The sequence below is a fragment of the Pygocentrus nattereri genome, chromosome 13 (assembly GCF_015220715.1).
Source record: "Pygocentrus nattereri isolate fPygNat1 chromosome 13, fPygNat1.pri, whole genome shotgun sequence".
Classification (NCBI taxonomy): domain Eukaryota; kingdom Metazoa; phylum Chordata; class Actinopteri; order Characiformes; family Serrasalmidae; genus Pygocentrus; species Pygocentrus nattereri.
This window is the reverse complement of record NC_051223.1, coordinates 28,338,219-28,351,199: the sequence shown is the minus strand read 5'-3', so window position 1 is coordinate 28,351,199 and position 12,981 is coordinate 28,338,219. Positions and strand designations below refer to the sequence as shown.

Here is a 12,981-nt window from a genome sequence, read left to right as displayed (position 1 = left end):
ATATATATATATATATATATATATATATAATATAATATAATATATATATATATATGCATTAAACATTTGCAAAGAATCAGCAAATGTGAATAAAAGGCTTTAAAAAGCTGATTAAGGCACACATTTCACAGGAAAAAAAATAAACCCTCATCAGAATACTGCTGATCTTGTCAGTAAAAGTAAAACAAAACAAAAAAAAAACTCTATACACACACACACACACACACACACACACACACATTTTATATATATATATATATATATATATACACACACCCCGCGACCCTGATGAAGAAGCGGCTTAGAAAATGGATGGATGAATGGATATATATATATATATATATATATATATATATATATATATATATATATATATATATATATATATATATATATGTATATGTGTGTGTGTGTGTGTGTGTGTGTGTGTGTGTGTGTGTGTGTGTGTGTGTATGTATGTATGTATGTATATGTATGTATGTATGTATGTGTGTGTGCGTGTGTGTGTGTGTGTGTGCGTGCATGGGTGTGCATGTGTGTGCGTGTGTGTACGTATATTTTGACAGAATTAATGCACCTTTCTTTGTGGCCATAAAACCTTGAAACACATTTAAGTTTACAGGAGATTCCAACAATGGAAAGGTTTGTGGTTACATGTTTTGCAAAGCCTAACCAAAAAGGCTCACAACTTTATGACTCAAGTTACATAAAGTCAGGCTCTAGGCTGCTGACTAGTTCATTTTAAAAAGTCAACTGAGCTTGGATACATTATGTAGGCTATTGTCCTAGTTTCATTGCACTAGTTTCAGTCTATATGAGTCAAGTCATTGTAGGAAAACTCTTTGATCTCAAAGAAACCTCGAGTTCCTGCAATTTTTATAAACATAAAAGTACTTTTATCCAACATCACTTTTACATAAAGACAACATTTAAAGGCAGTCAGGTTGTAGTCAGTACAGTCATTAGATTATGTATGCCCTCCCCTCAAGAAAAAGAAAAAACAACTTAAAAGGTAGCTGTAGAGGCTGCATTACTGGCATATTTTAAATTAAATATTGGCTCCATCAACAGTTTACACAGTCATTATGCATGTAAATTTAAAAATAGCTTTCACATTCGAAGGGAGGATATACATAGCGTTTTTCTACGTCTGTTGACAGTGAGTGTGTGTGTGCTGAGAGCTGCACCAGTGGGCTGACTGAGTAGGTAGTGCTCTCATACCACTAGTCTAACTACCATACAAGCAATACAGCACAGCCCACATATAGACCCTTGCAGTCACTGGTAGCTAGCCATCTACAAGAGCTGATGAAAATAGAAGCCATTCTGTAATTACTTTCTTTATACTTGGCAGTTACAATGTGTATGTGCGTGTCTTCCACATGACAGTTTCCATATGGGTATGAAGGGCTTTATGGACAGTATAAAGAAAGAAATCTGAAAGTCAACAGAAATCTGATTTCAACTATAGCAATTAAAGGAAATTAATCCCAGAAACAACACAGGATTACCAGAACAAATAAATACAGAACAAGTATGTTGGTTCATCTTTAAGCTGCATGAATCCATTCAATGCAACACTATGTTAAATACAGTTTGAGTTACTTTCTTTTATGAATGATGTGCCTTGAATATTTCCGAACTGCTACATAGTGACAATGGAATAGCTGAAAACTATTATTGTTACTTTATGCACACTTATAAATCATCTTTCCTTTAAAAAGCACCTATAACATTAGATACAAATTTCACATACTCTCTAACGAAAGATATAGGAGATTCATAGTATCAGATGGATGCCATACACATCAGCAAAAAATATAATACAATCAGTTAAACATTTCTCTTTAAACAATATTAAGAATGCCAAAAACAGAAAAATGTAAGCTACTGATTACACTCTGTGTCTACTGCTGGGTAGACAAAAGTACCAAGCTCATTGATGAACACCAAATACAAACTCTGACCATGTTTTTATGAGAAAACATAACTTTTGAGTTAACAGTTTTGCCATTACTGTGAGCAAAACCACCTGGAATCAGTTGGTACAGGTGTAAGTATGGTTGTAGGTGAGAAGATGCAAGGAAATCACACCACTTTGGGGTCAAAAGTAATATTGCTTTCTCTCATATTTGGTCTACAGAAAACATGGAATCGCTCTTATATGGGTCCTTTAGATGCTCTTTTTAAATAAAGTGCTTCACTGGATGTGGAGGAAAGCTATGCCATGTACAGCATCATTGTCAGGGTAATTGATTGGGGAATGTTAGGAGAGATTGAGAAAGCATGAAATATAGATACAAACTGTCCAAATTAAGTTTACAGAGAAAACGTGCTTTCATTATCTGACCTTACCACGTTTTTGCTGATGCAATTCATTCAATCTCACTTGGAAAACTGCACCAGAAAAACAGCTGGTAAATCTGTCCATTTGTCAGTAAAGCGCCTTTGACAATTCATACTTAGTCCAGTATGAATGAACATGAGCATAATATGCAACAGAGAGAGACATCAGTAAAAGCCACAGAATAAGGTGCTTAGATATATTATCTAAACACCTAAAAAACAAGTAACGACTCTTAGATAAAAATATAATACACATTTTATCTGTCTGGTATGGAAGCAAGCATTGATGCATGGAGGTTGAAACTGCTGTCTCTGAGTTATGGGTTCTGTCATGTAGAGATTCTGAAACTGTAAATAAATGTGTAGTGTGAAAGGCAACTGTTCAGAGAGTGGTATGCTGTATTTAGGCACAGAGACTTTAGGCAGCATTGCTGGGTTACTGTAGTAGCTCTGACTATGTGGCCTGGTCCAGAGCTTTGAGCAGGTCTCTGCCCTGCAGCAGGTGAAGGTTTCCTTGCAGTGGAACATTCACATCACAGTCATACTGCGTCAGCTCCGTCAGGCAGAAGGACTCAAAGGATGGAGCCAGGAGTCGACTTGTCATGCCTGAGAGCAACAACATGTAATAGGTGTGATGAGAACAGCTCTTGAGTGGAATAAAACATTAGGTCTCCTATAGCGCTATATAAATAAACCTTGACTTTCTGCATGTAAATTTGAGGAAAATATGGATGATCCAACAGAAGCACCACTTGTAGTTCCCTATAGAAGCTCTAATAACATTTTTTAATGCTGCTGCTGCATAACATTGACACAAACATGTCATGGTAGATGTTATGTGCTGTCACGAGTTGGCACAATAGATTTTGTTCTGTTATTCTGTTCTGTCATCACTGGTAACTGTCAACTGTCATCATATCTGGTGTTTTGAAAGTTACTTGCTGCCTTCTCTAGTTAATCATCATGACTCAATGATTATGTTCTCTGTCTTGACGATTACTGGTGCCATGATACTGTAATATTACTGCATGTGTCATGACACTGTATGGCATGGTTATGTCACTAGTATATAGCAGAGTGTAGTAAAGTGTTAGTAAAGCTTTTTTGTAATTTTTTCACATTCATGTTTAAACACATTCATGCGTCTCAGAGTAAATTCTGTAAATTTTATCGCCTCTCCTAATATATGTTTGCGATCAGTACAGTTTTATTGCTGCTGCTGTAATTTCCTTTGGGATCAATTTTACCTTGATCAAGTTTTCACACATTCATCTATCGGAAAATGCACTTTGATGTATGAAGGACTGACCTGTGAGTTTGGTAGAAGGCAGCATGTTGTATTGATTGTATTCAGGAGGACAGAAATGCTCAGTGAAAGGCTGTTTGCGCTCTGTAGAGCTCCGCTGCTCTGGAGGAGGCTGACTGTGACTAAGCGGAGAACCCACACCTGTTTGTCTGGCTGAAAAATTGTCTGCAAGAAGGAAATTATGCAGTGTGAGAAGCAACAACAGACAGAAAGAGATAGAGACATAATTATCTATGAAAGACAATTAATTATTTAGCAAAAGTAAGTAACCCTTAACATACCTTCAAGAACTCCTGGGTTAATGGGCGTTCTGGCAGCAAAGGCACAATTACCATTGTTCACTGTCTTCATGCGCTTCCACATGTCTTTCATGGACTCACTGCGAGTAATCTCCTCCTGAAAACAATCACACAGAAATTACTTCCAAAAACATTTTGATACATATGATTAAACAGACTGTATAGTGGATCTTCATGAACCTTACCTGAGAAACATTTGAGAAGGAGCATGACGAACTGAACTGTGTCTGCCTTTTGCGTTTGAAGTTGGTGGCCAGTGGAATCTGACCAAGGTTTGTGTCATCACATGGCTGAACAAAGTTCTTGAAAATTCTGTAATAAAAACAATCACCATTTGTGTGAATGTGCTGATAATGTACATTAAAACAGTTTAATGCGCTAAAACTAGCAAGTATTTGAGCAAACTGTCTATTACCTTTGAAGTGGTTGTGCACAAGTCAGATTCTGTCCATTCATCTCAGAAGCTCCATACTGTAATGGTGAGTCTGGGGGCCACTGCAGGTTCTTCCTGCCCCCTCTAGAGAGTGAGATGCTGGCCGGGGTCTGGTAAGGGGGCATGAGCTCTGTTTCTGAGTAGGAGTTGGGACAGCTCTTGCTTTCAGAGGTGAAGGGGCCCAAGGGCTGGAAGAGGCTAGTGACAGAGCTAAAATTATGCTGGGGCGTGTTGTACAGACTTGGGCCTGGCTCAGATAAAGGCTCCTCCTGACTAATGGGATTCAGCTGGAAGTCCTCACCGTCCATGGGGATGTACGGTGCCAGTGTTTCTAGATCCAGATCATTCAAGTCAAACTGTAGGGGGAGAAAAAGAAAAAAAGACAGAACTTTCCTCAATTTACTTTAAATAAAAGTTAAATGTAGTATACAAACATGGTTAGTTTCAAACCATACCAGTATGTACTATGCAAAGTAAACAGAAAATGTATTGTTTGTGATGCCATGAAAACCAACTAATTTACAAATATTCACCTATTTAGTCTACAGAAATTTAGCCACGTCCATTTTTATTGAAGTTATAAACAATGTTGTAGTCCAAACAGAGTATACAGGGTAGCCAGTCGGAACATATGTCAGGAACACATCAGATTTACATAGATCAGTCTTGAAGGGTCAGTAACAAAGACAGACCATTTCATTTTAAGGGATGCAGAGTGTAACATTAATTACGACCATTTTTGGTACGTAAATAAGATGTTATAAAGGACCCCTTCAGTCCCTTAAACTGCAGACCTATTATTCCATTATTAATCAGACCTCAGTAACTATGAGGAATTATTCTGTAACCACTATGACATAAATAATATACAAATCATGTAGTTATAAGCATAAAGAATATAGGCTTACCCTTTAACTAGCATGCCTAAACCTCTGAGCTGTAACATGTAATGTACTTACCTGGGTGTCAGTGGGACTGTTCAGCTCAGTGTCCTGTGCAAACAGCCTTTCTGTCAGCTCTACATTCAGGTCATTATCCCCAATGCCATAACAATCTCTTCCTGGACTGTTAGGCTGCAGAACATAAGTGCACAAGACAATTATAAGAATACAAAATCTAGAAATGTGTCAGAGTTGTGTATTCTAATATGCAAAGAGAAAAAGTGAACATACTGTGGAGCAGCTGCTGCAGTTGCTCAGGCTAAGCGTGGAGCTGGACAGAGATTTGGCCAGGCCACTGTCAGAGCTGGATGCTGGAGAATCAAGTTTCCACAGCTTACTGATTGCAACCTGACTAGGGGACCTGTAGAAGATGGATGGTTCTTCAAACTGTGGCTTTCCTACGAATGAAGAGCATAAATATCAGATGAGACCACTGATGTCTCTTTTAAATCCTAGATCTAATGATGCACTTCTTTAGTGACCAAGACGATCAGACACACAGTTACATCTAGTATCTTCAGCACTATAGCATAAGCTATCATTATAATAGCTGTTAATGTTAAAAACCCACTCTATACACTATATACTATGATTGTGTTGAAGAGTTGTGAAAATGAGTATAAGAAGGGGAAGGCCGTTTGTTAAAAGTGACCCCAAATACTCCCAAGGTTTGATCTAAAACAGACAAGAGCAATCATTAGTATGCTTATATTGCATGCCACAGTGAGAAACACATTGAGAAAACAGGTGAATAAGCATACCCATTACAACCCAACACCGACAGTACCCCACACAGTGACAGAAAACTCAATCATGCAACCCAGGAAAACAATAACAATGATTAAAAAATACCTGTTTATTTAAAAAAGAACATTTTTTTCCAACATTGATAAGTGCCACAACAGTGTCCATGCTGCGTGAAATAAAGCCCATTTTGCTTTAGAGCAGATTTATTGTATAATGCATACCCTGCTGCAGAGCCAAGCTACAACCAAGCTACTATACAAAGGCTGCTTATTGCAAAGCATAGGACCAGGGCACTGCATGTGTGTGTGTTGTGATTCCGAGGTAGAGATCTAGAGGAAGACTAAGAATATTAATAGAAGTTCATGCATGCAGGAGAGGTGTAGACATGCCCTCGAAGGATGGGTTGGAGTACAGACTGAAGTTGTTGTGGGGATAGAAGTAATGACGGGTAGCATTCTGACCAAAGTCCAGGGCAATGATGGTGTCTCCTGGTGTGGGCGCAAGCTGGGCTAGTTCCTCAGGCTCCTCCTTGAACTTGGTAAAGAGCATGCTGGCTGGATCAGAAACTGTGCCAGCCTGGAAGAGTTCACTTGTGCTCAGCATATCATGGGGCTTGAACAGCGCCTCTGTCTGGTCCATGGAGAAGACAACAGACTTCTCTTCGATTTCACTGAAATACAGTAAAGACAGGGCCATATTCAAGGTGGTGCTGATCCAAGCAGGTGATGATAGTTATTACTCTTTGTACTGCACTATGCCAAAAGCGAACAGCTCTAAAGTTCCATCTAATTATGTTGTATGTAAGAAAGTTTGGGAAATACGGCACAAATATAACAGCACAATATATTTTCATGATAAACAATATGTGGCACCATATTGCATTTTTTCTGAGGCTTGAAGTTGGAATGGACAAAATGGACCAGCAAAACAGTGCCACATTTAATATAGCCTATGAAAAACGGAGTACAGCGATTTATTTATTCAATATTTGCAAAAATAAACTAAGAGGCAACAGGATAGGGGAAAAAAAATAATACAATAATATAATGGCACAAGAGATGAAATCCCATGAAGTAGTTTTTACTGTGCAGTTTGTACAGTTCCGATGCATTAGGGGTGGATACATGATGTCACAATGTGCTTTTTTAAGCTTATTTTGGACATGGCCCAAATGCATGGTTCATTACGTATTGGGTACAAGTTGTCTTTCTGAATTGGATTTATTGGAGTCCATATGAAATGTGAAAGGTTGTTTTTGTTGTTTTGAGAGTATATTAAAAGGTTCTTCATGAGACATTTTAAACACTAATACAATTAATATTTTCTATTGAAAGATATTGTCGATAAATGGCATCCTGAGCAGAGAATGGAGTTGTGCCCCTGCTGTACATGTTATAAACCGCAGCTTCTGTTTTTTTTGTTTTGTTTTCATAGCTGGTCTAGCCACACATGCATGTTAGTCCCACATCTGTCCTTAATGCAACTACTGCACCATTTAAGGTGGAATGGGAAAAACTGAACAAGAAGCTGGTGAAAAAGAAGCTGACATGAGCTTCATTGAGAATGAAGGTGGATAGGGAGGTTTGCTTCGTAGCAGCAACTGCAGCAACAGTCTGCTAACCCACAACCTAGTTATATTACCACCCATATAATGCATTATCTCACATTGTGTATGGTGATGTTTACAGGCTTGCTAGAATGGATCCATCAATCTCTGCCATGAGGAACTCAGAAAAGCACATTGTAATGTAATTTACTGCAATAACATATCTACACATTGCTTACCTCTATACTTAAATGATACTAATATGGGCACTTATATTGCACTTAAGGCTTACCTGAGGACATAGTTGATGCACACAATGCACTGTGGCTGGGAGTTGCGGCTGTTGTAGATAACTGTGCCCTGCGTCTCCACCCACACGTAACCCCCATGCTTTGCCAACATCCGATACTGCCCGCTCACAGCCTGGCCCTTAGCACACACTGCACACACAATAGTACTATTAACACGGTTGTCAATAACATTACGTGTGCAAATGAAATGTATCAATGTTGTCCTCTTTTATGTAGCTTTGAAGGCATTTGATACGAGCTGTTAATATTTAATTTTGTTATTTGCTCTGACAAAGAGGCACGTTTTTCATTTACAAATTCTCCAAGAACCTAGTGGTCACATGCATATGGTGAACAGATTAGACACTTGGGATCTATTCAGCACATAAAAGTGCTGCAAATCAATTCACTGTGAAACTGTCCCCTTACATCTGTCTTCACAGACAGATACAAAGCGTTATCATAGAATTTAGCAAAGCTAAAAAGCTTTAAACGCCCCCCCCCACACACACACACAATAATATGCTTGAACAACATTACTCGCAGTCTGTGTGTCAACTGCATTCAAGAGCTGAGAAAGCAATTTCCTTTTAACTGACTAACATGAGCTCTTTATAATACTGTTCACTTCAAAGTCTTATTAGCAGACAATCCCCTGCTAATCAGTCAGCCTGACTTGGCTTAACAAACCTCAGAACACTGACAGAGACTGAGCTATTAGTGATGCGGTCACAGGACCCAGATAGCAAGAGTCAGGCCATTTCCATGACCCAGGCTCAGCTCATCCTGAAACAATGACAATGCATTGAGAGATCTGAAAATGCACTAGTAAAGCTTCAGCATTCAGGAGTAAAGAGTAAAGTTGTTAAAGTTACAACTTGAACTACTTTGGTTCTGTACTCAAGCACACAGAAATTCAATAAAATAAAGACTAAAATACAGAACATCTGATTTAATTCAAAAGGTATTTATTTTGCCCTTTTATACACAATCCCCTTAAATTCAGTGCACAAAATATAACTGGACTATTACATACATAATAAACATAATCTTAAAAAATGTTTAAAACAAAGAACAAAACAAAGAGGTTTAGTACTTGGGTCATCTTCTGCATAACTGCTTATAATCTGTGGCTTGTCAGTATGATTAAATTATAAGGTATCTGCTTTGCCAGGCCTGTAATGCATTTCAGGTCTGGCTTGCTTTGGGGTGCTTTTTGTCCTCAGCCTTTGTTTACTGTAAATAAAAGCAGTGGGCAGCTGGGTTCAGGTTGGGAGACTGGCTTAGGCAGAGAAGAATCTTCCACTTTTTGGGCATAATAAAAGGCTTCATAATTGCATTTGTAGAATGTTCTTATTCAATGTCCTACTGGAAAAATGAATGAGATTTCTGAAGAGAAGCTGCTCAGCTGAAATGCTTCTGTACACCTTAAATCCATCATCCTACTACAGGGTAACATTATGAAGACAAGTGAGCCAGTCTCAAAGATAGACTCAACGACACTACCTCCATCATGTTTTATAGATGAGGATCATGAGCAGTTCTTTTTCTTTACTTTCCTCTCTTCATTACTCTGGCATACGTTAACCTTCATGTCATCTGTCCACTAAAGCTTGTCACAGAACTTTTAGGAAACTGCAACCTGGCAGTGACTTGGAGCTTGTAATTAACCCTGTGTCCCTATAGTGATTAATTCTTCTACATATGGTAGTTTTTCTTTATTACTGAAAGTATTCTTTGATCATCTACTACCATCTGCTGAGATCCACCAGGACCTCAGTAATCTCACCAGGGAGTTCTTGCATCTTAACAATTCTGGCAGGTCTAATGTTTTGGATGTGCCTTTTATTGATTTTTTTCTGAAGTGCAAGACTTATATTGGCCTTCTTCACTTCTTTGGTCCACAAGATTAAATGACATTAATTAATCTAGGAGTGATCATATACAGTGACTTGTCACTGGACAAATCACTTGATGTGAAGTACTGAAAGGAAAGTGCTGCTGTAGTTTCTATAGTTAATTGTGCATGTCCCATGTGTAGGCAGAGAAGTTAGACTTTGCAAGGTACTGATGTGGGTCAGTGTCATGCCTAACAGTGCATGCAGACAGGGCAGCGGTCATTTGATGCCACATTCGCTAGCAAGAAAGAGAGGCACAAGAACCTTGTGATTTATTAAAAAACATTGTGAAGCACTAAAAGGCTTAAAGGTTTCTGGAACACAGCATGAGGACAGGTCAAAGTTGAGCAGAAGTGCAGATCAGGTCTTACAAAGCAAAATCCAGAATGAGCATCCAGAGAACAGTCCTACTCTGGCTTAGAATGACTTCTATCAAAAACGTCACTCAGTCACATGATAGCTGAACAGCACAGAGCCAAGTTTATTTGATCTGTGACTAGTCTCTCCACCAAACCATAAAAACACCATTTATAGATGAAATGCTATTGGTCCAGAGCAAAACATTTTTACCCTGACATCTGCTAAGCAAATAAATAATGCAATGCAATAATCACTGGGTTTATAAATAACTCAACAATTCCAGGACCTAAGCTGGAAATCTGCTTCCTTCAGTCACTGAGTCCATGGGAAGTGCCCAACGTGCAAGGAAGTCTGAGCTCAAGCCTGGAGTTTACCCATTTCAATAGATAAGACGCATGGTTGTCTGCCAAACTGGGTCATTTTGGGGCTTCATCAAGATTGATATAAAGACATGATTTAACCTGTCCAGTGTGTTTCGGGACAGTATATGCAATGCATGAGGGAGAATGAGAATGAGATTGGATGGGATATGAGAGCAGGTGCCTACCACATGTGGATTTTAGAAAATTTGAAAAGACTTTGAATTGTGGTTGTTTTTTTTTTTCTTCTTAGGCATTCAGCAGCTTAGTGACTGGTTAATGACAGAGTTTTTACTCACAATTCTGATGACTCTTGGTCAAACTGTCGGAGTCTAGTGCATGGTAGAAGTCATATGCTGAGCGCCCAAGCAAGTCCTCTGGTCTGTAACCCATCAGTGCTCTCACCCTGGAAAAAAATACATTAAAAATAATTACTAACAGTGCTGTTGTTTTGCATGCCCGAAACAGAAACTTTACGAGAGAAGGTAAAAAAAAAAAAAAAAAAAAAAAAAAGGTTCTTCACTTGTAGTGAAGGGTAGATATCCTGCATTTGTATTTATATATATATATATATATATATATATATATATATATATATATATATATATATATATATATATATATTTTTTTTTTTTCTCTCTCTCAATTTTATATCCCCTGGGTCACTTATACTTGCGATTCATCATGGAATGCTGTCAATATGTTCTTTACATTACAACAATATGTTCTTTATATTAAATTGTGCAAAAGGGCAGTTTTGATAAGGTCATCATGCCATTGTGTTTATACCACAGTGCAGCTACAATATACAACAAAAAGGATCCAGCCAAGCCTCTTCAAATCATGATTCATGACTCTCCTCCACATCCTAAAGCATACTACTGAAAGACAGGCCAAACTATCCGTCCACTAAGTGAGCAAAACTGTGCTGCTGTAGGTTTTTCAGAAGAATAAATCTCTTTCATTCTCTCTATGGAGGTTTTTTGCTGTGTTTGATATCTTTGATATTTGTTTCCAACTTGTTCAATAACAGATTTATACTCATACATAATTGCACTGCTTTTGACAGACCATGCCTCTTCCTGTGTAACTGAGAAAGAATTGTTCGTCAGTAAACACGCAAGAGTTTAACTCAGCACATCAGCAAGATTAAAGGCAGCTCTGATTTGAGCGCCTCCATCATTAATCAAGACTGCATTTATCTCAGGGATCAATATCCTAATCAGGCTGTTGCTCCACTAGTGAGTGGTATTTACCTTGTAGCATGGGTCACTGTTCTGAAATTTCCTTTGTGCTGCTGATTTAACTATCAATAACAGTTACAGGACTTATGCAAGCCCACCTCTACAGAACATTCCCCCTCTAGCCAAGTGGGAAGCAAGGAGCCTAATGAGTCCAGCTTGAGAAGCATTTGTTGTATACATGGCACACACTGTACTCTTGGGAACTGGTCAGCTTTCTGGGAAGTTAGGTCTGTACAGCTCATATATAAACATAACAATTAAAATATACAATACAATATACAATATATGCATATGGCGTGTATGTTGTCATTGTCCCGAAAGTATCTTATTTCAAATTTTCTACTCCATTTGAACACAGCATCTGTCTTTTCACTGTGTGAAAAGTTCATGATGAATGGACCAATAGAAATGACCCAAAACTGTGTGGAATAAAAAACGCTTTACAACTCACACTAAATGTAAAGGAGCTTTTTGCCATCTCCTGTGAACTGACCATTTAGGAGATACTTATTTTTCTTTGGACAGCAACAATTTGCACTTTAAAAGTTGTATAAAACACCCACTGCATCCACCTTTTATGCTACTTGCAGATTATTTTGGTTAATTTACATTTACATAAATTTTAAAATTTAGATTTTAGGTGTACTGTTTGGAATAAATCAGAAATATATTGCAATATATTTTATTTTCATGAATGGGGCCATTCATTTGATTTTTACTCACATATATCAGTACATGACAGTCATAGTACAGTGACAGTCAGCACTGCTTACTAAATCTAAACAGTCATACATGGACAACAGACCTGGACCAAGCCCTGCCCCTCTTGGTTGGCCCTGTGGTTATGCAAGAGTGCAGCTGCTGCTCCAAGAAGGCTGCCAGAGGTCGAGCTACTCTAAACGACAGCCTCATAATCACTTTCCCTTATTACAGAGAATGATAACGACACAGGCAGCGCCATAACTACTGTGTCTCTGAGGGGATTAGAGACAAGCCTTCCCTCTGCCCACCCCAACACCCCCCCCCCACACACACATGAGCTTGAAGATGTTCATACAAATATACATATATGAAATACATGTATGCATCATTGCTGTTATAACAAAACCTCACATCTCCTATCGTTCGGTTCTCTTTTTTCTTTTTAGACTTTAAATCTTAGCTGCCCTTTACATTGTGTGAACATTTTATAATAAGTGACTAACAGAAACT

General features: G+C 38.2%; 1 protein-coding gene across 1 annotated transcript in view; it reads right to left on the bottom strand.

Annotated features, from left to right (window-relative positions):
• Nucleotides 1-873: 873 nt before the first annotated feature.
• epas1a (endothelial PAS domain protein 1a) overlaps nt 874-12,981 on the bottom strand; it is a 28,999-nt gene continuing 16,891 nt past the window's right edge. The window contains exons 7-16 of the mRNA XM_017702943.2: nt 10,825-10,931; nt 7,911-8,058; nt 6,534-6,742; nt 5,557-5,723; nt 5,344-5,457; nt 4,367-4,740; nt 4,137-4,263; nt 3,934-4,048; nt 3,656-3,817; nt 874-2,952 (exon numbers count right to left, since the gene is read on the bottom strand). Of these exons, the coding sequence (XP_017558432.1) occupies nt 2,801-2,952; nt 3,656-3,817; nt 3,934-4,048; nt 4,137-4,263; nt 4,367-4,740; nt 5,344-5,457; nt 5,557-5,723; nt 6,534-6,742; nt 7,911-8,058; nt 10,825-10,931 (1,675 nt within the window). The 3' untranslated portion in view covers nt 874-2,800. The remainder of the gene's footprint in view (nt 2,953-3,655; nt 3,818-3,933; nt 4,049-4,136; nt 4,264-4,366; nt 4,741-5,343; nt 5,458-5,556; nt 5,724-6,533; nt 6,743-7,910; nt 8,059-10,824; nt 10,932-12,981) is intronic.